This window comes from Lipomyces japonicus, assembly GCF_038497905.1.
Source record: "Lipomyces japonicus strain CBS 7319 unplaced genomic scaffold V1514scaffold_1, whole genome shotgun sequence".
Taxonomy (NCBI): domain Eukaryota; kingdom Fungi; phylum Ascomycota; class Lipomycetes; order Lipomycetales; family Lipomycetaceae; genus Lipomyces; species Lipomyces japonicus.
In genome coordinates, this window is record NW_027117813.1 from 442,795 (window position 1) to 467,459 (window position 24,665).

Sequence of the window (24,665 nt, forward strand, 5' to 3'; positions counted from 1 at the left end):
GATTTCATTTATACGCGTGACATGGAAATGCGTTGTTTTCATGGTCTTGCTTTTTTTAAACGCAGCGGGTTGTTACGAATTTTTGACTCATGTACGAATGCCCGAAAAGTTAATGATGTTTTGATATTATATAATGTACAATAATTCCTATGGTTACTCATGCAGATACTTCTGTTCGCCGTGTCCGGTCGTCATTTTCCGATCGATTACTGTGCCTTGAGTCTCTGTTATTACTCCGTCGATCGTAATCACGTCTGTCGTAATCACGTCTGTCGTAATCACGCCTATCATTATCCCGTTCACGACTATAGTCTCTTGATGAGATATGGTGCCGTCGACTTGACAAATGTCGATGGCTAGCTTCAAAATCTCTTTCCGAATCCCGATGTCGCGATGAAGAACTATGATGGTGATGACTTCTAGATGAAGGTTTATCTCTTGAAGATCTCGAAGTACTTGGTTTGCTTATTCTAGACGACTCTTCCACCTTACTCCTAGAGTGATCCCTAGCAGCTCTTAATTCTGCCATTCTCTTGGGGTTATTCTTTATTGCATTAACCACAGCCTGCTGCTCTTTCCGAATCATGAACATTGGATCCTCGCGAACTTTGGTGGCAACATCCCTGGACGAATTTGCGTCGCTGTCTACCTTCATAAACTTATCTTGATCTTCCTTCAACACTGCTGCTCCCTCGGCTTGTAATAGCAGCTCATCAACTGTGTTTTTGCCCAACAAAAATGCCTCAACCTCAGACGTGACGCCCATGTTGCCACCTTGCGGAGCTTGATACATCCAATCAACCCGATCTACACGTTTTTTGCCGCCAGCAGCTTCTTGCATGGCTTGTAACTCATTCATTTCTCTTTCTTCTTGAATTTCTCGTTGTCGTTCGGCAATCTTCTTTCTCTCGTCAAGTGCTTCCTGCTCCTTCTTCCATACTGCTTCTTGATTGCGCATCAACCCTGGATGCCATGATTTCTTCAAATTAAGATCACCACCACCCATTTTAAACTTAAAATATTGTTAAATTTATTAAGATTAAACCTTTCGTTTTGTTTGTTCAATATTGAATAGGTCGATTGTTCAGTTATATGGGCACGATGAATAATGCAACATCATTTTAATTGTATAGAGTAAAAGTTAAAACCGGGTAACTAAAATATACAAGATTTAAAAGTGTTTTTCAGACATATTTGTTTGCCACTACAAAATAATCTGACAAGCCACGAGAACTACCATTTTTTTTTGCTGGTTAATAAATAGGTGTCTATTTCGAGTAAAATATTAGGTATTTATTTTACAATGAGCCCTTCAGCAGAGTCACCGGAGCAGACCTCCATTGAGAGGTCACATCGTGAACAGAGTGTTAGTAGATCAGAAGACCGGCCGTCTGAACGTTCTCACTCAAGATCTAGTAGGCATAAATATGATGACGAGGATGATCGTGAAAGAAGATACAGGGACCGTGATAGATCTCGAGAACGACGCCGTCGTGAACGTGAACGCGAACGCGAACGAGATCGTGATCGTGATCGTGATCGTGATCGTGAAAGACACAGGTATCGTTCGAGATCCCCAAGATATTATGAAGAGCGTGACCGTGAAAGAGAACGCGACAGGAGAGGTCGTGATGATGATGACCGCGATACTAGACGACGTGAACGTGACACCGGAAGTCGCCGCTCTGAAGCAAGCAGAGAAAATTACCCTCGAGCATCATCGCCCCGCTTGACCGAGGACGAGCGTGATCAGAGAACTATTTTTGTACAGCAACTTGCTGCTCGATTGCGAACAAAAGAGCTTATTCGATTCTTTGAACAAGCAGGACCGGTGCGCGACGCGCAAATTGTTAAAGATAGAATAAGTGGCCGCTCAAAAGGGTAAACAAGTTTTTGTTTTTCTTAAATTTTTAATTCAATACTAATTTTTTTTTTCTTCTAGAGTTGGATATGTGGAGTTTCGCGATATTGAAACTGTTCAAAAAGCTATTAACATGACTGGCCAGAAACTTTTGGATATTCCTGTTATTGTTCAGCTAACAGAAGCCGAGAAGAATAGGATTGCACGTGCAGAATCTTCAGCGTATGTGTGTTTATATATTATAGATTAATATTATTAGAACTAACAAGCTACAGAGCTGCTCAGCAAGCGCTTGAACTGCAGAGACAGCAACACGAAAACGGTGACGGTGACGGTGACGGTCATGGTCCATACCATCGCTTATACGTAGGCAATATTCATTTTGCTATTACTGAATCAGACTTGAAACAGATTTTCGAATCGTATGGTGAAGTTGAGTTTGTTGTTTTGCAAAAGGACGAAACAGGACAACGATCGAAAGGATATGGATTTGTACAGTATGTGTAATTACGTATTAGTTTATGATTTTTTATTTGCTAACATATTGATTTTGCAGGTTTAGCTCTAAAGAGAGCGCTGGAAATGCGCTAGAACTAAATGGGTTCAAACTAGGTGGTCGTCCAATTAGGGTTGGTCTTGGTAACGAAAAAATTAACAGCGAAGCTCCTGAATCGATAATCAGTCGTTTAAATGCTCCTCTAGGTGATGCATCATCGCAAAACTCTCATGCAGTACCAGTGCTTGATTCGCGAGGTCAAGGTGCTAATCGTGGCCGAGATGATAGAAAGCCAATTGGTGCGCTGGCGTCAGCTTTGGATGATGCAGACACGGCTGGTGTATCTTTTAATACCGTATCTAGGGAAAGTCTTATGCGAAAACTTATGAGGGAAGAAGATGCGTTACCTGTTCCTGAAGCGCCGCCTAAGAAACCAACTGTCAACGTGAGCCAAGCTTCTCGCGGCGTTGTTTTAAGCAACATGTTTGACTCCGCTGAGTAAGATTATTATTTTTTTGAAATAATATATGATGGCTTTTATAAGATACTAACATTGTTTTTCTAGAGAGGATGGTGCAGATTGGGTCAAAGAATTAGAAGAAGATGTGAAGGCAGAGTGTGAAGAAAAATATGGCGAAGTTGTTCACATTGCTGTAGAACCTAATTCTCAGGGTGAAATTTATGTGAAATTTGAAAACGTATCCAGCGGTGAGAAGGCAATCCAGGGTCTCAACGGCCGATTCTTTGGTGGTCGCCAGATCTCTGCAGCGCCAGTGGTGGACATGGTTTACTCCATTAGGTGTGTATTATCAGATGGTAGTGTGTAAGGCACTGATTTACTAACAAACTTTTACAGATTTCCACGATCAAAGGCTTTGTAAATTATTGTGGTTTTTTTATATTGATTTTGTTATGCTTAGAAAATTGTTCCAGATTTGACGCGGTTTTTCGACTTATAACTTGAAAGATTTTTACTCCTGCGGTTTCTCTCTTTGTTTTTTTTTTTTTTTTGCATACTGTAATTTCGATATCATTATCTACGGTAATTTTTTTTTGACGATTATGGTTTTAATTTTCTTTGTTTAGAACTTGCTACGCGAGATCCACAAGTTCTCAACAATGGCAATATTCCGAGTTGATTTGATTACTTTTATAATAATATATTTTTAAAGTATTGCTATATATATAGTCTAATGCAATGCGTGTTCTGCAATTTTGTCAACTTCGGTGCATTGTACTATCCGTCGAAAGACATATGATACCACAGAACCTAACGATTGTTGCAAGATTATGTCGCCTATATTCGTCGAATCAATACCCTCTCGCATTTCTTCATTAGTTGCCAGCATTGTTTTCGGATCTATATGTGAAAAATCTAGTAATGCTTTTAGCCTTGACTTTGCCTGAAGTCTTGTTGGCTGGCTTTTTTGTCCTGCCATAAAATTTTTAGCAGAGATCCATCGCACCGTGTCAATTTCAATTTCTTCTTCTTCTTCTTCATTCTCATTCTCGTCTTTGGATTCAGCTCTCATACGAAGAGTTTCTCCTTTACCGGTGCACATGCACTCAAGCAAATCATGAGTATGACAGATCGTGTGCGGATGCACGGTGAACAGATCACGCAATTCGTCCATGGTAAAAGAATTTTCAGCAGCGCCTATTTTGCCATCCATTAAGCTGTCTGCCAAGCCCTGTTTGGTTAATTGCCGTTGATAGATTTTTTCATCAATGCAACCTGTCGTGAGTAATCGATAGATGTATACAGGTTTTGATTGCCCGTCACGATGAATTCGTGCCATGGCTTGCAAATCAACTGATGGATTCCAATCGGTGTCAAACAATACGAGTCTAGACGCACCGATAAGATTTATGCCGGCTCTAAAAAAAAAAAAAATTTTGGTTAAGCATGATGCAACTGATCAAGTAAAGTGTCTAAGCTTACCCTCCACTTTTGGCTGATAATAAGAAAGCAAAAGATTCTTCTTTGCCCTGCCGGTTAAACGAATCGACCAAGTCCTGGCGTTTCTTCATGGCAGTTGACCCGTCCAGTCTTAAAAAAGATAGGCCAAGTCGTCGGAGCAAATCTTGAAGAACGTCTAATGTTTGAGTATAACTTGATACCAAAACGATTTTTTCGTCCGTGGTTATGCTAAGATGTTCAAGAAATCGTTCCAAAAACTGCAACTTGCCCGAAGTTGGGTCATTACTCGCTGTCAGGATCACATCATCCAAAAACGAATTCTCAGCCTAGATTTAAAATAAAATTCGATATTAAATAATGATCAATCGAAAAATAACAAACAAGGTATCAGAATTTTTTTTGGTCAACATACATCTTTTTGATTTCGCAAAATTTGTGGCGAGTTGCATATTTTTTTCAAAGCCGTAATGGCTCGCAAATGGTTTGACATGTCATCACTTTTAATCATTGATTTCATGACGGCCGAGTTTAATAATTGCTGGCAAATGTCAAGTTGACCACGGGTTGGCTTGCAAAAAACAACAAATTCGTCTAACCTTTTTGTTAGTTGCAATTCTTTTTTTTTTTAACAAAAAAATGTTCGTGAATAGATATTTAAAACTTACTCTTAGGTGGTAAATATTTGGATAAAATATCTGCGGTTCGTCGAAGAACAAATGCTCCTGTAAGCTTTGATAACTTTCAAAACAGTTAGAAAATTAAAACAAAAGGACCGTAGATATATTTCACGTACTTCTTCAGAGCGAGCTTTGCCCAATTCTACATCTTTCTTGCGAGCCTCAGGTTGTCGTGATCTAACGATTGGCAATTCAAATTCTCTTTTGAACCGATTATAACTTTCAAACAAGCCTGGCATTACAAAATCAATCATGGCAAAAAATTCACTCAAATCGTTTTGGATCGGCGTTCCGGTTAGTAATATTCGTCGATTAGTTTGCATTGACCTGAGCGCTTGTGCGGACTTGTTTGTCGCACTTTTGATACGATGAGCTTCGTCGCATATGACAAGGTCAAACTTGACGTCCTTCAATTCTTCCTGAACCAAGCGTAATTTTTCGTACCCAATAATCATGACTGGATACACTTTGCCCTTGGTAAAATCTTTAAGCTGAGCTTTTTGATTTGCCACAAAAACCGATAGCCTTAATGGGCCCAACCATTTTTTAAACTCTCTTTTCCAATTGTTGATCAGCGTTACCGGGCAAACAACTAACACTTTCTTCGCCACCGATTGTTGTCCATATACCGGATTTTGCTTCAGTAATGTCCATATAAGTGAAATAGTCATCAATGTTTTCCCCAGACCCATTTCATCAGCTAAAATAGCTCCGGTACCTGCAATTTCGGTCATGCCCATAACACATTTATAAAGAAAAGTCACACCTAAACGCTGATGAGGACGTAAAAATTGGGTCACGTGCGGGTCAACAACAACGTCAACGATCTGTTCGCCGTGCCTTGCTTCAGGCTTAGGCATGACAAGAGCTTGTGGTGAGTTTGGATTATGTCGCGGCGTGGGCGTATTCAAATGCTGCTTGCCTGACAGACTGACATTGTCCTGATTTGTGAGGGGTGATTTAAACACAGTTGACACGGACGAGTGTTTACCTGAAATAGTGGCCGGCTTGTCAGTTGCAACATTGTAATTTGAATAGTGTTGCACAACTTCCGAATTCATAAATACGCGTCCCGACATGTAATCTTCTTTGGTGATTGGAGAGTCAACTTCAACTTCATAAGATCCCATCTTGAACGTCTCTCCGGCAGATAACGACGAGAATGAAGTTTTGGTTTTGGTGATGCTAAAACATGGTATTAATACAATGAAACAAGTTAAAAAATCCTATTACCGGTCTCACTTTTTGCCATTTGCATCCTGAAGAGTGCAATCATTGCCTAGTAGTGTCAAGACGCCGTCACCATCCCATGTTTTATGCTTCCTTGTAGTTACTTTGCGCCACAATGCAGTACAATAAATGGCACTAACTTCAATGGAATTGATTGAAGAAGAAGAAATGAATGTACTTTTTGTTGGTGGCTGCTGGAGATTGACTTTGGTCTTGTTTACCGTGAGAGGCTTAAATTTTTTGGCCGCAGTGGGAGATGCAACAACATTTATGGAAGTCTTTGTAACAGACGATATGACCATCAGATCATTATTGTCGTCATTATTGTCCTGCGTGGTTGAATTCAAACTTCGCTTGATTGGACCAGTTGATGGAAACCGGTACTTGTTTTGACTGCCGGGTTGCGATGACGATGACGATGAAGGTGATGGCGACGGTGAATCGTTCAAATTAGAATCATTCGATTGAGATGCAGGCTTATTTACAAGCGACGGGGGCTTGAACGGACGTCGAAGCATGCCTTTATTTTGCCCGGATTTTAGGAAACAACCGTAAGGCTAAACTGTACGTTTGTGAAAAGTGTTGTAATGTTGACGCGTTTTCATCATCATCATCTCGCGCGCGCGCAACGCGTTCACGAACGTACAAGCAAGGCGTAAACATCAAATAACGAACGACACACAGCAACAAAACTTTTGATTTTGTTGGAACTTATTTTTGGCAGAAATTTAATTAAGCATCACGATTTCATATGGTATAATATAATCAATCTAATTGTCACTAGCAAGAAAAAACTGGAACAAAAGTCGCAGTATTGCAATTAAGATAAACAATGTCAATTTGTAGTTCAACAAATTTTTTAACATACGAATAAAAAAAAATACAAGATTCATAATTATGCCAAATATTATTTCTATAATTATTCAAATAAATACAAACCAAAAAAAAAAATGTCTGAGAGCCACGAGATTCGAACTCGCGCATCCGAAGATATCAGAGATTTGGGCATACAGTAGAAACCTAAATCTGACGCCATAGACCACTCGGCCAAGCTCCCAATAGAGTTAAAAGAAAAATAAAAATTTGAAACCTATATTTTAATGACCAGGGTTAGGGCCCGCTGCTGCACAAAAGTATAGCGCAAGTGCGTGCTTTTGGTCAACACATTTTTTTGTGATGGTCGTGTTTGTTTTCTTTTCTTTTCTTAATTTACTGTATATTTTTTCCTTGCACTCTCTACCTGTTTTTTAGTTTTGTCGAACTTCGCAGAGAAGAATCTTATTTTCATGTTATTAGATAGATAATACACATCAGGGGCAATTATTGTCCTTTTATAAGGTAAAAAAAACAGGCCCGATCATTGGTCCTCTCTGGCGACAATGGTCGATTCAAGAGGTTATGTCTGGCCCTCTGGCGTTCTCGCGTGCACTTTTCCACGTCATTGTCATCTCTCTGTTCAGGACCTTCATCAGGCCAGACGTCGCTACCCTTTTCGAGGAGACCGGGCCCAAGATGGCTTATTATTTCGGAATAGCTTTGCTCGAGCCAATGCTAGTGCTTATCGAGGGAAACTCGAATCTGCGTTTTTCTTTTTCTTATTTTTTTTTTTTTTTTTTTTTTTTTTTTATTGTTTCTGTTCTAGCTTTTCTAATACTTACATATTCCTGTTGTACGGCTTTTCTTTAGCGCTAAAGTCTTATATTTTAGATAGAAAATATAGCTCGGGGTCTGCAAGCCCTTTTTTAAGATAAAAAAAATAAAAAGGCTCGATGTCTTTGCCAGGAAACCATTTGTGATTTCCGATTCAGTCACTGCTTGGATGGTTTCTATGTTGTCACCGATCCAGCGATTAGGAATAAATCCGGTTTGAGACGGGTGAATTAAATCTGCGATAACATGTGTTAGTCTAGTATTGATCGCCTGGGTTAGTATTTTACTGTCCGTATTCGTCATCAAATGGATATTTCGATGATCAATGTGCAGCGCTGTGCCACGAAACAGAGTCGAACGAGTGGTTGTCTGATGACGAAGGCGTATAATTTCTAGTTTGGATCTTTTATGTGACATAAAGTCACCTTCTCCAATCCTCGTCCAAACGGGGGGTTAATCAGATTGTGTGGGGTACAGCTCATTAAGCTGTTGCCTCATAGCCATATTAATAAGAGATGCATTCTCCTTATCCGGCTCAACATTAAGACTATGACCCTTATCCCGAGGATCCAAGAGCAAAGCCACATAGTAGAGATCTCTATAGTCGGCTAAGATAACCAGCTGCCACAGCTTCAGAAATGTCATGGTCCAAATGTTGGTATTCTTCAATTCTCGCCACCGCTGCTCGTAATTGGTCTTGTAGAAAGTAATAGAGGCGAAGTGTGCAAAAATTCTCCTGATCCATTCCTCGATACAGTTTCTGTTGCACTATCTAACCATCGCAACACAGAGCAGACTTGTTCTATACGGTGCCAATCATGGTAGATAAATGCCGGCAATATTTTAGTCTCACCTGGATAAAGCTTTATTTGCTCCTTCAGCTTAATGGAGCTTTGGAGCATCTTGTACGTGGAATTCCAACGTGTCCCAACGTCGTACTGTAAAACGGTTTGTGGAAGATTGTGCTCCTTACACAAGGTTTCCCAGGCTTGTTTTCGCTGTAGGCTAGACTTCAAATAAATAGCTAGCAGCCGAACTCTGGCAACCACTGAAATTGCTCGGATTTCAGGCGTAATCTTGTCATTAGCAGTGACGCATGCAATTTCAGTGTTTGCAAAGCTTTTCGGATTTAGCAACTTCAAGATACTTTTAGCAACAAGGTTCATGAAGGGTGCCATGCAGTTAACGAATGATGATTCATCACAAAACCGCGGTGCAGGAATGACATCCCGGATAAGGATTTCGAGCTCAGACACAAGCGACTTATTATTTGACGCGTTGTCTCCGGTGATTGAAAATAATTTTTTTAATAATTTGAGCTCCTTCAACAGCTCAAATATCATCTCTACCAGCACTCTTCCGGTATGTTTTCCACGAATTTCCTTGAACTCCAGACACTATTCGCGATACGTGAAGTCCGGGGTAAGCCAGTGTCCAACAACTCCCAAGATATGAACGATATTTTTGCTCGTCCAGACATCTAAGGAAAGCGTGATCGTTTGACAGCTACTTTATAGCTCACGGATCGACGTGGAACGAGAATCTTTGAATGTATCCTCGACCAACCGCTTAATAGCTTGTCGCGATTTCACGGGAAGTTCCATTCTATGACTTAGACCCTGAAACGAATGTTGTCTTCCACCATTGTGAATGGTTGACGGGTTTCTACAAGCCAGCGGAGCAAGTGCTTCTTATTGGGTTTTCTGCGAGTTTTGTTGCCACAATTCGACTACAGACTTCGTCTTATTCACAGAGCTTGTTGCATCAGTGAACAGGCGATAATGAGAGTTCTTCATGTGTGTCACCATATTTGAGGTCGAGCCTTTTCTCTTGGAGTCTGCAGTCGCCCAGCCACAATGGTCACACTTTACCTCATAATCATTAACGGCAACTGGTTTGTTTTTGAATTGAAGGCCATGTCTAATTTTGTGCGGTTGAAATGATTCCACATCCAGCTCTTCATTTTGGACGAGCCTTCATCATAGTCGGTTGTTAGGTCTACCGAGACTCTCTGCTGGCTTTCAGAGTTCGTTGATCCCACCAGAGTAGAAGCAGGTTCATCAACTGAGTCGGCAGGTTCAGACGAAAGATTGATCGAGTCTTGTTTGAATTCAACTTGCAAATCAAAAGCATCGACAGGCTCTACACTTTCTGATTGTAGACTTTTGGAGCCTGCTTGGCTAACTTCCTTACTTGCCAGTATCCGATACGCGGATATATCCGCGTATCCGTGGGCATCTCTAGTATTGTTGTTTTTTGTGTTGTTGTTTAAAACGACAAGCTGTCAATGGGATAGGATAATTGTGACGAAATGTTAAAAATCAGAAACTATTGGCAAGAATGAGCCTTGAGGATTTGTAAAGTAAGACTTGTATTATAAGATTTCAAAAACATGCTAAAAAAATAAAGATGCATGTGAGTACGTAAAACGATAAGTTTTGTAATTTGCAGTACTCATTACGCCGCCCAAAAGATGTAAAGTTGTAGTAGTGTATGCCAGATAAAAGCAAATAAAATAAAATATACGCCAGTTCGCCAATAAACAGACCCCGAGATCATGATACAGATAATATAATACATGAAACAAAAGAATCAAAAGACCTTGTTATATAAATATGAAATGAAGAAAAGAAAAAAAAAAACCGAGAAGAAGAGCGTTATCGGTTTTCCGATGATTTTTCTTCCAGCGAAGGAAATGACACATATTCGTCTATCAAATTAATGATTAATATCAAAAGCCCAACTGCAAAAATAAAATAAAATAATATTAAAAAAATCTTTACCATCTTGAGCTGCCAGCAAATTTAAACAACATTCGCTATTTCGACAGCTTGCAAGGAGATGACTGCGATGGCCACGCAACTCCATGTTCTGGTGCTCAGTTTGCTGATCTGTAAGGCCAGATCGGCGGCTATTATTAGCCACCTGTTTGCTAGTGTGGTTTAATTTCTGTTGCTGTTGTTGCTGTTGCTGTTGTTGTTTTTGCTGCTGCTGCTGTTGTTGTTCCTGTTGCCGCTGCCTTTGGTCGTTGGCGGTTGAGCCTGTCCGGAAAAATATGTTTGGCGTTCGAAGGGAGAGATACATTGCATTGGCACAAGCGATCTGGTTGACTTTTAGAAAATACAGCTCAGCACTGTTTTAGCCAAACTAGGCCAGCAATCACAGTCTAGAATGGCTTTGGGAGAGGCACGACTGACTAAACGCTTCAGTAATTAATTTGACGCAGCGGTATATTATTGTACAACGGCCTGGCTTATGTTTTGGTAGAACCAATCCGGGGAACGTATGGTTGGTTACGGTACATCACCACTATATGCAAGGCGTTAATAAAGCGCCCCTGACGCTTTAGGAACGAAATTGATTACCCGCCCTCTTTTGCATTTTGTCTTGATTCACATAAAACAAGGCAAAAAATATTTGGAAAAAATAACGTATAACTAATTATTCTTTATTAATTAGTTTCTTTTTTTTTTAAATGGCGACTGCACGTTTTACATGCATGTGTATAGTCAAAGCGCGGACATGCGACATGGGGTTAAAGTATCATCCGATATGACAGCACGCCAACTCCTTTAATCGTCAGTACCCTAGCTAGCTTAGTGTACATCTTATGTGCGCTTGTTTACACTCCCCCCGGTGCTTGACCTTTATGTGTTAAGAATTGATTGAGAAGTGTAAACAAGCGCACATAAGATGTACACTAAGCTAGCTAGGGTATGGGTGGGGAAATGGTTAGGGTAGAATAGAGGAATGTTTCCCCTGTATGCCCAGTTCGTCATCCCATTTAAGACTAACTGGTTTGGCATACAGAATTCCCGCACCCTGTTACAAGCTCTTTGTTGTCTGTTTTGACGTCCTGACAATCATATGTAACAAACAAGGCAAGAACAAACCCTTTGCCCAAAAAAAAACTAAAACATATCGCATTGGCTTTTAAAATCATCGTGACCAGCTTTTATCAACAGCTCAACCATAAGTAGTCAATCGAGTTGGCACATCAGCCACAATGCCTCACGATAGGCTATATATACAGTTTAACGGTGAAACACCCCACCCTCCATAAACAACTACTCGGTTCAGGGAAGCCCTTCAAAATTCAGTATTTAAAATAAACCTAGCATGAGTTTACCATGCAGCTCGGTTGCTGTCGTTGTGGAAATCGCCGTTTCTTGAAACTCAAGTCAAACTGTTCAAAAATTTATAACTTTTTAACAGTAATCTTGTTGAAAAACATGTTGAACTAGCCATCTTGCTCATCATCATCAAATGACAATTGCATCTTTTTTTTTTTAGCAACTTTGTTGCCCCTTTTAACTCGTTTAACAATTTTTTCATTGCCACCATTGCTATTTGTATCTTCATCACTCTCACCAATGCGAACGACGACTGGCACCACCCTTCGCTTTGATCTCGTGGTGCCAACTTCAGACACGTTTGATTTTGATTTTGCAACCGCTTCTGCTTTCTTTTCAGCATTTTCTCGTGCTTCCGCCTCAGCTTTCTTTAGCTGTATTCTATCAGCCCTTTTGATAAACTACATGTTAATACTAATTCAACACAAAAACTCTTTTTTTTTTTAACATACTTTATGATGTCGAATGATTTCCCATTTTTCATTTCTTCAAACTCCGCTTTTGTAATTGATTCTCCTTTGTACACGTATTCTGGTTCTTCAGATTCGTCATCTTGTAATTCGTCCGGCACAATGTTATCCTTGTCATGAAATTTGCTGTCCACGGTTGGTCCCTGATCCGGCATCTCGCCGCGCATTCGTCGCAGGAATGCGGGGACCTGAGCCTCTGTAACCCAGTAATATTAGCCACCTGAAAATAAGCACAAAATCTTCTGACGTAAATAAAAAAAAATACCATAAGCTATATTATTCTTCTTTACCATTGTAAAAATAATTTTTACTCAATACCAATTGGCAAAAAAAAAAAAAAATTGTTTGCGGAGTGCTGTCGAGTCGAGCACTCAAGTTACGAGTTGGTGTCCGTCAGTGTCACCGAATTGATTGTTCAGCCAATGGGTGTTGCCCGAACACTGAATGTGCCCAAAACTCGTGCCGATTAGATCCAACAGATCCGTTTGCATTTCTAGACCAACCCACATTATTGAAACGGTTTTAAAAATAAAAAATAAAAATAAAATAAAATAAAATAAATTAGACTTGAATTATGTCTACCTCAATAATTCGAGTGTTGCGCAACTTGCGTCGAGTTGGTATTAAGGACTATTTCAGACAATTGAACGCAATCGGTGATACCAAGTCTGGAAGGTAAAGATTCTTTATAGATTCTGGAATTGCAACCTTTTTTTTGATTTTTTTTGGTTTTTGGTTATAACTTTTACTAATTAAATAATTTTTTTTTTCAGATTGGTCGGAATTGATGTTCGTTAACACTTCACCAAAAAAAAAAAAAAAAAAAGAAATTGGGCAAAAGATGCAATGAGCTAACGCAAAGTATAGAGCTATGGAAACAAGTTTTTTGAAAACACCGATGAAGATGAAATTTTCCGTATGATAACTACATTGGTTATTTTTTATTTTAATTTTTAATTTTTTTTTTAACATTCAAATCTTATAGTGAGAACACGATGGGTTCAATACAAGGAGCACTATCATGACGTGTCACAAATCGAGCCTGGCTGGTATGACCAACAATTTTTTTTTCTTTTTTCAAATAATGTTTACGGCTCATTTATTCTAATCTATATTTTTGTACTCAACAGGCACGGTTGGTTGGGTTATCTGGTTGATACGCCACCAAATGCTTTGACTCCAAACCAAACCTCTGTTCGCAGCTATCCCGCCCCTCAGGTCATCCCTACCGGAACTGGCACCAGAAACGCATACGTGCCATATTCGACAATCAAGCCAAAAATTTCCTCATGGTCACCAAGTATTAAGGAGCGAGTATAAATTGCAAGTGTTGACAATTGCATTTTTGTTTATGCAAAAAGAAAAAAAAAAAAAAAAAAAACACACACACTGGGTTACCTCGGGTGGAGCTTGGTTTTGTAGATTCGATTTTATTTATTTATTTTTTATGTTTGAAGGGAGTAATTGAACACATGGTTATCTATATTGCAACAAAAAAAATTTATAAAAAAAGAATTAAAAAACAAACCTCCTGGATTCAAGTATTGCAAAAACACCTAGCACTAAACATCATTCAACTAAAAATCAATAACTACCTTATCAATCCAAAAAAAAAAAAAAAAAACGAAAAGAACAAAAAAGATGAAAAAAGACCATCACAATTATTAAATGCCCCGAAAAAAATAAACACAAATAAAAACAACACATCTACTTCATAAATAAACCTATCTTACAATTCTTCACTAAGGACGCTTAACCACCCACTACCAAAATCATTCCTCAATGCCTCTATTCGCTTGCGATACTCCTCACCTTGGCTTGTAAGATCATTATTATCTGGAGGTAACGGTGGAGGCGACATTGACATTGGAGACCTGACATCGGAAGTGCTCAGTGCACCGACAGAACTGCCGGTATACGTTGACAATTTGTCGTCCACATCATTATATTCAATAGGACCATCAAGATCAATCACTCTTCGTCGGGTCTGCTTGATCTTTTTCGGTTTCGAATTTGCAGATGGATTCAGAATCGTCATGCCCTGAGATTTGATTGCGGCAGGTTGCGCCAGACCGGAATCGCTCGACGGTGTTGGAGAAACTCCTCTTGAATGAGACGACGTGCGCGATTTCGAAGTGGGCCGGGAACGATTGCCAGAGCTGGAGTTTGGACGTGAAAAACGTGATGGAAGACGTAGTGTTTGTGAACCTATCACACTGCCATCTTCTTGCGATTTCTGTCGAATCACAGGCGGTGACATGTCATTGCTAATCTTATCAGCAGTAGAATTCTTGAACAAATTATTGAACGAATTTTTCAATGCCGGCAAAATATCGCTCGTGTCGTCCTTAACTTCGACTACCGGAACCGAGCCCAAAAATGTTGATCTCTGAGTATTCAGAGCCGGAACCGATTCCTCCACTCTTTCAACCAGCTGTCGTTGTTCTAACAATCCCGGATTCGTGCCGTCAAGCAAAACATCATCGCTATAACCTGCAGTAGTTCTAAACAGATTAAAAATAGTTACGCGATAAGACGAACTATGTGTTTTCACAAAAGGATTTCCTGCAACCCATAATTCTGTCAAGTTGGGAGCTCCAGTCAGCCTGGCAATTTCTGTAGGATCTGAAAGCTTGTTATCACGCAGATCAATTCGTTCTATAGACACAATTCGATCTAGCCCGGCAAGCGACACGATATTGTTACCACGAAGGTTTAAAACAGTAATGGCCGGAAGCGGATGATGAGTGAGAGAATGCAACGAGGAAATCAAATTAAAACTTAAATTTAACGACGCAAGGCTAGACAGTTGCGAAAGTGCCTCCGGAATCGATATTAAAAGGTTTCTGGTTAAATCCAGCGTGATTAATGAGTTGGCAAGCGGAATCATGGCTTCATTTGCGACTGATGAAATTCCGTTTTCTTCTAGTGATAAATGACGAAGTTGACTCCAATGCAAAGAGTCCAAAGTTGTTCGTGGTGGGCTGTCGCCTGTTGATAATGTCGATATCGTGGACGAAAGCGAACCAGATCGACCAGGTCTTCCATTAACTGGTGAGCGACTAACTGACCTGGTTCGCGCTGTTGAAGACGATTCTGACTGTCGCCGTGATCGTGAAGAGTTCCGAGACGTGGCCCGGGCGAACAGAATGGAAGGTAATTGTGGAGATTCTAAACCTTCTAATGATTCGCCCTGCGTCGAGTAAACCGGGATATCTGTAGATGTTCGATTTCTACGTTTGTCCATATCATCCAATACCAAATCATGTAACAACTCCATAGGGTCATCTAGTTGCCCGTGCTTGATAATCAGAGTCCGTAATCGTTCCGCAACGACATTCCAACCGAAAAAGGCACGCACGTCCACGTCTACTAATTCTAATGATGTCAAATTCTTAAAAATCACAATCGGCACGGCTCTGTCAAACGGGAATTGTTCAAATCCCTCGATTATTTTCGCCTTTTGATCGTGCGAAAGTCGCAGGGCTGGAATCTTTGTAAATGAAGAATAAATGTAAGTTAAGTTTTCCTCCGCCACTTTTGCTGCTTTTTCTTTACTTCCTGAAGATAATAGATCAAAAATTGCAGACACGCCAGACATTGTGCTGCGCATGGAAGCAGTACTTTGCAACGACTTCCTATCGGCAGAGATCTTGTTGCCATTTAATGAGTCATGAAGAAACGACACATAACTTGAATGCGAGGCACCAGATTGAATTGTCTCTAACCGCACCGCGAGCGAGCCCACATGCAGTCCTAATTCTTTGAACCGGCGCAATAAATAAAGAAGATGGTGAGGTGTTAAAGACAGGCGGGTATTTTTAGTTGTAGATGATGATAATCCTTGCAACGACGAAGGCAATAATGAATTTGAATCCTTTAATCTTTTCACACTTGCAAGCTAAAATTCAAAAGCAAACAAGAAAAACAAAAAAAAATTTCAATTAGACCAATTCCTTAATCAGCTTGCATCAAGAGTAGTATCAACCAACCTGTCGCTCATTTGCGCGGATGAACGCTGCCAAATTGCGAATATAAATATCACCATCAATGATATCAGGCATATCAAATTCAACAAAATCCTGCACCAGATCAAGCAAGAATAGCCATAGCCAATTGTAAAGAGGACAAAAAAAAACAAAACAAACAAACAGATGAGGTTTGTCTTGTTAATTGTATTATGTATAACAAAGCCGTTATGAGCCAAAGCAATTCACAGCCGGGTAAACAATTGATCAAATGCCACATGCATCTTCTCCATCACCCAACAGTTTATATCAAGTAGTACATCAATATATAAGCAAAGGAGACGCATAAGCCTAGAGATTTTGGTCGAAAGGATCATTAAATTCCTACTCTACATGGTTGTACTTTAAGACCGTGTCACGAAATGTCGGACTCTCTATATCAAGGTTTAGCCTTTACACCGTCTAGCAAGACACTATCTACAATCGGCAAAAGATCTTCAAAGGCTCCCAAGCTTTCAAAGAATGGGGTGAGAATGGGCAGACCTCCTGGAACCAAGAATAAGCCGAATCCGAATGGCCCAAAAGTTGGGCGGCCGTCGTTGACGAGTATCTTTATGAGGCAGCAGGAGTCACTTGGTTCATTTCAAGACGGGAGGCCTGTACTGGAATCAACAACGGCAGCAACCTCTAATGACAATACGAATAGCAGTATGTTTTTTTTAAATCTACTTGGTTTGCTATTTAATTGAGCTCCAATTTGTTAATTTTTTTTTTTCTTATTCTAGCTATTCAGCTTGTTGATCAGTTACAGATTAAGATCAACGACGACCGCAGAAAAGATTTGAACATGAAGCCATATGACGCAAGCCTTCGGTTCAAGCATGGTCACCTTGCCAAATATCAGGAATGTAGATTTGCCGTGATTCCGGTGTATTCAAAAGAGGAACGTCAACTATTTGCTGAAACGATAAAGGATCAGGTTACGTTGGCCGTGGATTGGCATCATGCTGCCCGATCTTGGAATCAGCATGCCGACGGCAAGAGTTTGTTCTACAAGTTACCTGAACATTTGCAGGCTTACTATCAATTACTTTTGGAGTCTGCGCTAAGTTATTTATCGGCCGGCACTCAGTCTCAGCAAACAGAATTATCACACGCATCCCTTGCCTCGTTAGTTTTTTCTTTTTCTGTTACTGCGGCCACCATTCCGGGAACTGGAATTACAAAGATGTCGCTAATCAATGCCTGTGGCTCTGTTGACCATATGAATACCGACCATGCCACTAAAGCTTCGGATAGTGTTGCCGTACTCGAGCCCGCTATTGATCGCACAACGTTACTGGCGAGCATTGGGAATAAAAAGAAAGGCCGGAGACCAAATTCTTCTAAACTTGCAAGCTACGAATCATACGATTTTAAGGTGAACGACAACGGAAATCGTTCGCTTGGTAATAATATACAGAACATAATTGAAAACGATTTTCAGCCGCGCGCAGGCATTCAAACTGCACGAAATTTTGATGATGGTCTAAGTTTTGAGGGCATGTACCAACCTGTAGATGATGCGATTTCACTTATGATATTTGGTAAGTCAGCACACCAAGCAGAAGATGTGGCAGTTTTTTCCAACATGATTGGTGCTGCAACATCGTACGGTGCTGCTGCCCCGTCATCAACCGATACGAATGGCCATTTCCTTCGCCCTAACGCAAATGCGGCTAAAAATTTTGCAACGGCGGATCATAATCTCGCAGCGACAATGGGATCATATCCTTCGTTTTACTATTAACGATTATTACTATCAGAAAAGGGATAACAAAAAAAATTAACGGGATTTCGTGTTTAATGGTTCATTGGTGTTGGTTATTAATTTTTTTTTTGGCGTAAATTGGTTCTTTTTTTTTTTTACTTTTCGGCACGATTTTGAGGAGTTACAGTTATAACATATTTACAAAATAATAATCCAATGAGTATATTTTGTAGATACAAATCTTTCTTTCAAGTATTTATTTACCTAAGTCTTGAGTTTCACAAACCAGACTCAAATCTTTTCCTTTCCTTTTTATTATTATTATTATTATTAAATTTTTTTTTTCAAAAGAAAGCCAACTTAAAAAGTTAGAAATGAATAGCCTTTGAGTAAGTGGCCATGGCAGCTTCCTTGAAAGCTTCAGAAAGGGTTGGATGAGCATGGCACGTTCGGGCAACGTCCTCTGAGCTTGCACCGTATTCGAGAGCGAGAGCACCCTCAGCAATCATCTCACCGGCGTTGGGTCCGATGACGTGAATGCCCAAAATGCGATCGGTTTCCTTGTCGGCAATAAACTTGACCCATCCTTCAGTGTCAAGATTCGTCTTGGCTCTTGAGTTGGCAGCAAATGGAAATTTGCCAACATTGTATGGAGTGCCAGTGGCCTTGACCTGTTCCTCGGTCAGACCGACCCAGGCGACCTCGGGGAAAGTGTACATGACTGATGGAATAACACCGTAGTTGACGTGTCCATGACCGTTCTTGATATACTCAACAGCAGCAATGCCTTCCTCCTCAGCCTTGTGGGCAAGCATGGCACCGAAGGTAACGTCACCAATAACTCTAATATGAGGATACTTGGTTCTGTACTCCTGATCGATGATCAGTCGTCCTCTCTCATCCTTCTCAATGTCGACGTTTTCGAGGCCGAGACCCTCGGTATACGGCCGTCGTCCAATCGCAACAAGAACAACATCGGCCTCAAGAACTTCTTCCTTGCCACCCTTGGCCGAGTCAATGCTAACCTTGACGGTCTCGCCGTCAATTTCAGCACCAAGAACCTTGGTACCGGTCTTGAACTTCAGACCTTGCTTGGCAAGAGATTTCTGAGTGAGCTTGGAAATCTCGGCGTCCATGCCAGCACCGACGGAGTTCTGATACTCGACAACGGTAACCTGAGAACCAAGACGCGACCAAACGGAACCGAGTTCAAGACCAATGATACCTCCGCCGATAACAACAAGCTTCTCGGGAATCTTCTCGAGCGCAATAGCGCCAGTTGAGGTAACAATCTTCTTTTCGTCAATCGTAATTCCTGGGAATGGGGATGCCTCTGAGCCGGTGGCAATAATGATATTCTTGGCCTTAAGGATGGCATCTTTCTCGCCAGGGTTACCAGTAACCTCGATCTCGTTGGGTCCAAGAAGTTTTGCGCTGCCCTTGAAGTAGTCAACCTTGTTTTGCTTGAACAGACTCTCGACACCACGGGTCAATGAATTGACGGCATCTTCCTTGGCCTTCAAAAAATTTTGAAGGTTCAACTTGACGTCGCCAACTTCGATACCTCGCTTCTTCGTGTCATGAAGAATGGTGTGGTACAGATGTGAGTTGTTGAGGAGTGATTTCGAAGGAATGCATCCAACGTTCAGGCAGGTTCCACCAGGAGGACCACGCTTGTCAATGCATGCCGTCTAAAATTGCGCACTGTTAATATTGCAAAAAAAAAAAAAACTGATTTCCTGGATGGTAATAACGCATACTAAAAATCATTGGTGTCATAAACAAAGGACTACTAACCTTGAGACCGAGCTGAGCAGCCTTGATAGCGGCAACGTAGCCACCAGGGCCAGCACCGATAACAACAACGTCATGCTCAGCTAAAAAAAAAAAAAAAAGAGAGTTAGTATTTACAAAAAAAAAGCCAATTGATTCGAATCGCATCCGCAGGCTGTTCTTATATGTTCATACCTTCAGAAGCGAGACCGCGTCGCTGCTGGAGCACGAAGGCTGACCGGCCAACAACGGCCTTTTTGCTAGCAGACTGAGCAAGCCTGAGAGATGCAGATCTAGGTGAAGGTAGCAGAGCTTGCAACATTGTGTAACTAGGGGGGGATTGGATGCGGAAGACACACGTTGACGAGGCAAAGAAACGGGGGGGGATGGAACTGCGAAAGGATTATATTTGCGGTCGGAAGCGGTGGGAAGACCGAACTTTAGCGCATTTCTACTGGACAGGCTTCCGCCGCCGCCGCACTGCCGCCCGCCGGCAACAAAGCGTAGCGACGATGACGATGATGATGGAAATGGAAATGGAAATGAGAATATTCTGTAGTTCGTTGTCTATAGAGAATGGTCTGCTGCTGCTTCTGGTTTGGTCCAACCGAAGTCGCCGACGATTCTGCAATGTGCGACACGCTTCCGACGAGATTAATAATGAATGTCTACAGGCAATAGTTTATATGCAATTTAGTTATTCAAGTCAACTATGATGATAACGCATGTGTACCAAAATCAAATGCTTGGTTAAGCAGAAACCACTGATTCCATCGCACATGGCGTTGGATGAAATTTGACCCTCCCATTTAACCCATACTCCTGTATCCAAACAAACTCAAGTCACAAAAAAAAAGAAAAGAAAGAAAGCGGCTACAATATCTTTTCCAACTCTGCTCTCTGACTTGCTGTCAATGACGTTGGGAATTTAACATTAATTATGATCTCAAGGTCACCTCTCGTGCCCGGTGACTTGCTGATCGGCATTCCATGGCCTGGATACTTGATCACCAACCCGGGCTGCACCGGTTGCCTGTACTCAACCTTTATTTTCTTGCCTTCTAATGTAGGAATAATCTTGGAAAATCCCAAGAGCGCCTCCTTCAGTGACAGCTCAAGATTCAGTGACAAATTATTGCCATCACGCTTGTATACCGCGTGGGGCTTTTCTTCAATCACAAAGACAACGTCCTGATTCCGACCATCAGGTTGAGCATCTCCTTCACCGGCAAACGTAAGCTTTGTGCCTGACTTCCACCCAGGCTTAACATTGATCACCAAAATCTTGTCTTCTTGACCATGTAACCTGCGCCGGTGAATCTTCATTTTCTTGGTAACTCCTGTTGAAAGCTCTTCAAGCGTCAACGGCAACTTGACCGTATAAACACTGTTTTCACGCGGAGCGGACTCATTATGTGCTCCTCCCAAGCCTCCAAATCCGCCAAACGGTGATCCTCCACCCAAGCCTCCTCCCATGTTATTCGAAAATCTGACCTTGGGACCTGCCCCGCCAGGAGGACCGCCGCCGCCGCCGCCTCCTCCAAACAAGTTCGCCAAATCTGGATCATTACCAAACGATGAAAAAAACACGTTCATAGGATCATCAGGAGTAAACCCGCCGAATCGCGACCCGCCACCGCCGCCATTGGTGGAAAATCTAAACGTGCGACCTCCGGCACCTCCAGGGCCTCCGGGGAATCCTCCAGAAAACCCACCAGGAAATCCTCCTCCTGCTCCACCAGGAAATCCACCGTCTGGTCCAGCACCAGCACTAGCATCTTGAGGGATGCCACCATGACGAACAAACTCTAGTCCGTAATCATCATACACCTTCCGCTTCTCGGAATCAGAAAGAATTTCATATGCTTCCGAAACTTCTTTAAATTTTTCCGCTGCCTAATTCTTCTTGTTAGTTATCAATATTCATAAAAAATCAATGACTGGCCCAATTGACGGCCTATAACTGAATCACATACTTTCGGATCATTACCGGCTTTATCGGGATGATACTTTAACGCAGCTTTTCGGTAACCTTTTTTAATCTCGGCGTCCGATGCGGTAGATTGGACTCCCAAAAGATCGTATAGTTTTGTTTCTTTTGCCATTGTGTAATATCAATTGTATCGAAAAAAAAAAATAAAAGAAAATAGATTGAATAACTCAGCACACACTCGCGGGACTTGATATATCGAACCTCGAATGGTCCGATGGCAGACATAATCAGTCACGTGAAACTGGCCAATGTATTCGCGAAGCTTCTACATTTTACCCGGCCCTTGTGGCTAATTCAGGGGGAAAAGTAAGTGCATTACGTCATTTTGATGAATCCAAAGTTAAATAATATATTCATGAACTGCAGCTGCATTGAATGCCAATGCTCGGACGAGAAATATCACCCACAAACCGTTGTTCTGTCTTATAGCGTTCGCTACTTGAATCATCCGTCCATATCTCCTTGAAAGGTGAAAGAGACAGGTCAAGCACATGTCGCAATAGATCCCTGTCCCCGCTTTCGGTCTGGTTGATCACCTCGTCCAGAATATAGTTTCGGAGAACGAAATTTGGATTCACCTTGTCCATGCGCTCTCTTCTACCAGCATCATCCACATTATTCTCCTCTTCCAATCGAGGCTTATATGTGTTGTTAATCCAATTTAAAATTTCCTTGCCTGAAGCGTCTCGACTTGGCGCCATCTTGCTTCGGTCCTGAGGTACAAATAAATCTGCCACTTGCTCAGCAGTCATCACGACGCCTTCAAACAAGACGACCTTGCCCAGCCTTCTAAAAAAATGATGAAAATCAAGCTCATGAGTATTTAATAGGGTCAATAGATTGGCAATCAACTTCTTATGGTCGTCATCTTTATTTGTCAGTAAGCCAAGTCTTTTCTTAAAAGCTGCTGCATATTTTTTCTCAAAAGTTGATCGGTAAAAATCACCTGCATCTACTATTATCTTTTCAACTTTTTTAACAAACTCTTCAAAATCCTCTTTTGCAATTCCACTCTCAACCCATTTATCAGATTCTGCATATTCTGGATCCACACCTAGCAGTTCGGCAATATCCTCACCCAGCCTAACCAAATTCCACCACATCATTGTCGGCGTATTCCTGTAGCTATATCGAAGGTAATGATCGTCATGGTTTGGCGTAAATGACGGATCAAACGTATCCATAAACGAGAATGGGCCAAAGTCAAGTGATAGCCCATATATAGACACGTTATCGGTATTCAACACGCCATTCATAAATCCATACACTTGCCACAACGCAACTGTTTGCGCGGTGCGTCGAATGATCTCAAGATAAAGCACACGATACTTGGTTAGATCTGCATATTCTTTATATTCAGCCTTGAGTTTGTCCAATCCACCAAAGAGTTCGTTAAGAACGTAATCAGCCAAATGTCTGGTAAGCTTCCTGTCCCCTCTGGATTGATGAATATCAAAACTACCAATCCGTATCCAAGATTGAGCAAATCGTGCAACAATAGCCCTCGGTTCAATCCGTTCTCTTAACACCTTTTTATTATGCAACAATGTTAAAGATAAAGCTCGTGTGGTTGGAATTGAAAGGGAATTAAGATCTTGGAAGTTAGCATAGCTTCATTACACCTGAATATCAACATACATTCCGATACTAAAAACTCGCGAATACTTGATCTCAGAACTGCTCTTCCGTCTCTAAATTGATTAGCCAACAGAAAAAAAAAGACTTGTTAATGAACAAGCGAATAACTTACGCAAAACGTGAAAAGGGAGTTCTCCCGGCACCCTAAAAAAATTTCCAATTTAAAAAAAGGTCAAGTGTCATTAAGAATCATCATACCTTTAATTGAAGCTCATAACGTACATCTGAATACGGATTCGTCGACTCAAAAATGCTAATTGCCCTTCCATCTCCTAGCTGACCCGCCCATTCTCCGCTACAATATTAGCATTCATATTAAAAACAATACCATGGAAACTTCAAATCATGTCGCAACCCACAATTGCCAGCCTCCGTACAACTGCGCCCAAGGATAATGTTCATCATAAATCCTGTTTCCAATAACAAGCTCCTTAAACTCGTCCGTGTCTTTTTCGCTCTCTAGTAATCCAAGATCACGAAGAGCAGCCGGACTGACAGCCAGTACTTCCGCTTGTCCGAGGTCATGTTCTTCAGGACGCACCCATGAAAAAATGCCACCCTGAACAATCCGAGGACCCAGTAATGTCTTTTCTGCAGTTTTTGAATCTTCTGGCGTCGGTAGTTTTGGATCCGGTGGGTTCTTGGCCGTAAACACATGCGACTTTGGCAGGTCTGCGAGCGTCAAGCCCTTGTTTTGGCTCATGATGAAATGATATCGTCGTAATCCCAAGTGTTTTGTAAATGATAAAATACTAGAGACATGCAACTGTATAATTCGGGTTCGTGCTAAGCAAACTATGATCATTCAAATGCTAAACCACGAATCTTTATCCGTGTTGATCATCATCTGCGAATTAATCATCAATATCGCCTTGATTGCTTTAGACTTTTGCACACATTAAATAAAGTTCATATTATTAAACGTTAATATATTTGTAGTTAGCGACGTTCACACTGTTTATGGGTTGTTTTACATATTTTGAATATACAAAAAATACGTAAAACATAAGAATTACAACTTTACAAGTTATGAATTGAATATTTTAAGCTTAAACCATTAAATTTCATTTTTCAAGTACAGCAACAGTGATTCAAGACAAAAAAA

General features: G+C 41.0%; 13 protein-coding genes and 1 non-coding gene across 14 annotated transcripts; 3 read left to right on the forward strand and 11 right to left on the reverse strand.

Moving 5' to 3' along the window:
- Positions 1-6: 6 nt before the first annotated feature.
- On the reverse strand, positions 7-1,093 carry V1514DRAFT_323573 (Pre-mRNA splicing factor-domain-containing protein). Its single transcript, XM_066926272.1, has one exon. It carries the CDS (start codon positions 1,004-1,006, stop codon positions 158-160), a length of 849 nt encoding a protein of 282 aa, XP_066786224.1. The 5' UTR covers positions 1,007-1,093; the 3' UTR covers positions 7-157.
- Positions 1,094-1,303: 210 nt separating this feature from the next.
- V1514DRAFT_355405 (RNA-binding protein 39) lies at positions 1,304-3,515 on the forward strand (the record flags this gene model as incomplete). The annotated part of the gene is made up of 6 exons (XM_066929632.1): positions 1,304-1,881; positions 1,943-2,083; positions 2,137-2,358; positions 2,418-2,855; positions 2,923-3,156; positions 3,214-3,515. The coding sequence occupies 6 exons, from the start codon at positions 1,304-1,306 to the stop codon at positions 3,236-3,238; spliced, it is 1,638 nt and encodes a 545-aa protein (XP_066786225.1). The 3' UTR covers positions 3,239-3,515.
- Positions 3,516-3,547: 32 nt separating this feature from the next.
- On the reverse strand, positions 3,548-6,487 carry V1514DRAFT_274358 (SNF2 family N-terminal domain-containing protein; the record flags this gene model as incomplete). Its single annotated transcript, XM_066924852.1, has 6 exons — positions 3,548-4,235; positions 4,300-4,604; positions 4,691-4,869; positions 4,944-5,016; positions 5,072-6,140; positions 6,198-6,487. The coding sequence occupies 6 exons, from the start codon at positions 6,485-6,487 to the stop codon at positions 3,548-3,550; spliced, it is 2,604 nt and encodes an 867-aa protein (XP_066786226.1).
- A 653-nt stretch (positions 6,488-7,140) lies between these two features.
- On the reverse strand, positions 7,141-7,242 carry V1514DRAFT_t3. The gene has a single exon. It is a non-coding gene; the product is annotated as a tRNA-Leu (tRNA).
- Positions 7,243-7,789: 547 nt separating this feature from the next.
- Positions 7,790-8,376, reverse strand: V1514DRAFT_7651 (uncharacterized protein). The gene has a single exon (XM_066930135.1). The coding sequence runs from the start codon at positions 8,250-8,252 to the stop codon at positions 7,833-7,835; it is 420 nt and encodes a 139-aa protein (XP_066786227.1). The 5' UTR covers positions 8,253-8,376; the 3' UTR covers positions 7,790-7,832.
- A 124-nt stretch (positions 8,377-8,500) lies between these two features.
- On the reverse strand, positions 8,501-9,372 carry V1514DRAFT_349625 (ribonuclease H-like domain-containing protein; the record flags this gene model as incomplete). Its single annotated transcript, XM_066929378.1, has 1 exon — positions 8,501-9,372. Exon 1 carries the CDS (start codon positions 9,176-9,178, stop codon positions 8,501-8,503), a length of 678 nt encoding a protein of 225 aa, XP_066786228.1. The 5' UTR covers positions 9,179-9,372.
- A 330-nt stretch (positions 9,373-9,702) lies between these two features.
- Positions 9,703-10,919, reverse strand: V1514DRAFT_317301 (uncharacterized protein; the record flags this gene model as incomplete). Its single annotated transcript, XM_066925832.1, has 2 exons — positions 9,703-10,116; positions 10,761-10,919. 2 exons carry the CDS (start codon positions 10,917-10,919, stop codon positions 9,703-9,705), a joined length of 573 nt encoding a protein of 190 aa, XP_066786229.1.
- A 1,156-nt stretch (positions 10,920-12,075) lies between these two features.
- On the reverse strand, positions 12,076-12,731 carry V1514DRAFT_340183 (uncharacterized protein; the record flags this gene model as incomplete). The annotated part of the gene is made up of 3 exons (XM_066929016.1): positions 12,076-12,358; positions 12,421-12,634; positions 12,704-12,731. The coding sequence occupies 3 exons, from the start codon at positions 12,729-12,731 to the stop codon at positions 12,076-12,078; spliced, it is 525 nt and encodes a 174-aa protein (XP_066786230.1).
- A 181-nt stretch (positions 12,732-12,912) lies between these two features.
- Positions 12,913-13,818, forward strand: V1514DRAFT_323584 (NADH ubiquinone oxidoreductase subunit NDUFA12-domain-containing protein). Its single transcript, XM_066926273.1, has 5 exons — positions 12,913-13,113; positions 13,212-13,227; positions 13,306-13,354; positions 13,424-13,487; positions 13,569-13,818. Exons 1-5 carry the CDS (start codon positions 13,013-13,015, stop codon positions 13,756-13,758), a joined length of 420 nt encoding a protein of 139 aa, XP_066786231.1. The 5' UTR covers positions 12,913-13,012; the 3' UTR covers positions 13,759-13,818.
- Positions 13,819-13,896: 78 nt separating this feature from the next.
- On the reverse strand, positions 13,897-16,599 carry V1514DRAFT_349629 (uncharacterized protein). Its single transcript, XM_066929379.1, has 2 exons — positions 16,431-16,599; positions 13,897-16,339 (listed from the first exon to the last, which is right to left on the reverse strand). Exons 1-2 carry the CDS (start codon positions 16,500-16,502, stop codon positions 14,168-14,170), a joined length of 2,244 nt encoding a protein of 747 aa, XP_066786232.1. The 5' UTR covers positions 16,503-16,599; the 3' UTR covers positions 13,897-14,167.
- A 115-nt stretch (positions 16,600-16,714) lies between these two features.
- On the forward strand, positions 16,715-18,447 carry V1514DRAFT_323586 (uncharacterized protein). Its single transcript, XM_066926274.1, has 2 exons — positions 16,715-17,114; positions 17,192-18,447. Exons 1-2 carry the CDS (start codon positions 16,829-16,831, stop codon positions 18,193-18,195), a joined length of 1,290 nt encoding a protein of 429 aa, XP_066786233.1. The 5' UTR covers positions 16,715-16,828; the 3' UTR covers positions 18,196-18,447.
- V1514DRAFT_323588 (uncharacterized protein) lies at positions 18,363-20,341 on the reverse strand. The gene is made up of 3 exons (XM_066926275.1): positions 20,125-20,341; positions 19,954-20,033; positions 18,363-19,847 (listed from the first exon to the last, which is right to left on the reverse strand). The coding sequence occupies exons 1-3, from the start codon at positions 20,249-20,251 to the stop codon at positions 18,525-18,527; spliced, it is 1,530 nt and encodes a 509-aa protein (XP_066786234.1). The 5' UTR covers positions 20,252-20,341; the 3' UTR covers positions 18,363-18,524.
- Positions 20,342-20,609: 268 nt separating this feature from the next.
- V1514DRAFT_361332 (uncharacterized protein) lies at positions 20,610-22,103 on the reverse strand. The gene is made up of 2 exons (XM_066929704.1): positions 21,906-22,103; positions 20,610-21,825 (listed from the first exon to the last, which is right to left on the reverse strand). Exons 1-2 carry the CDS (start codon positions 22,032-22,034, stop codon positions 20,803-20,805), a joined length of 1,152 nt encoding a protein of 383 aa, XP_066786235.1. The 5' UTR covers positions 22,035-22,103; the 3' UTR covers positions 20,610-20,802.
- V1514DRAFT_323593 (uncharacterized protein) lies at positions 22,104-24,403 on the reverse strand. Its single transcript, XM_066926276.1, has 5 exons — positions 23,920-24,403; positions 23,759-23,855; positions 23,673-23,704; positions 23,561-23,613; positions 22,104-23,516 (listed from the first exon to the last, which is right to left on the reverse strand). The coding sequence occupies exons 1-5, from the start codon at positions 24,363-24,365 to the stop codon at positions 22,276-22,278; spliced, it is 1,869 nt and encodes a 622-aa protein (XP_066786236.1). The 5' UTR covers positions 24,366-24,403; the 3' UTR covers positions 22,104-22,275.
- Between the last annotated feature and the right edge of the window lie 262 nt (positions 24,404-24,665).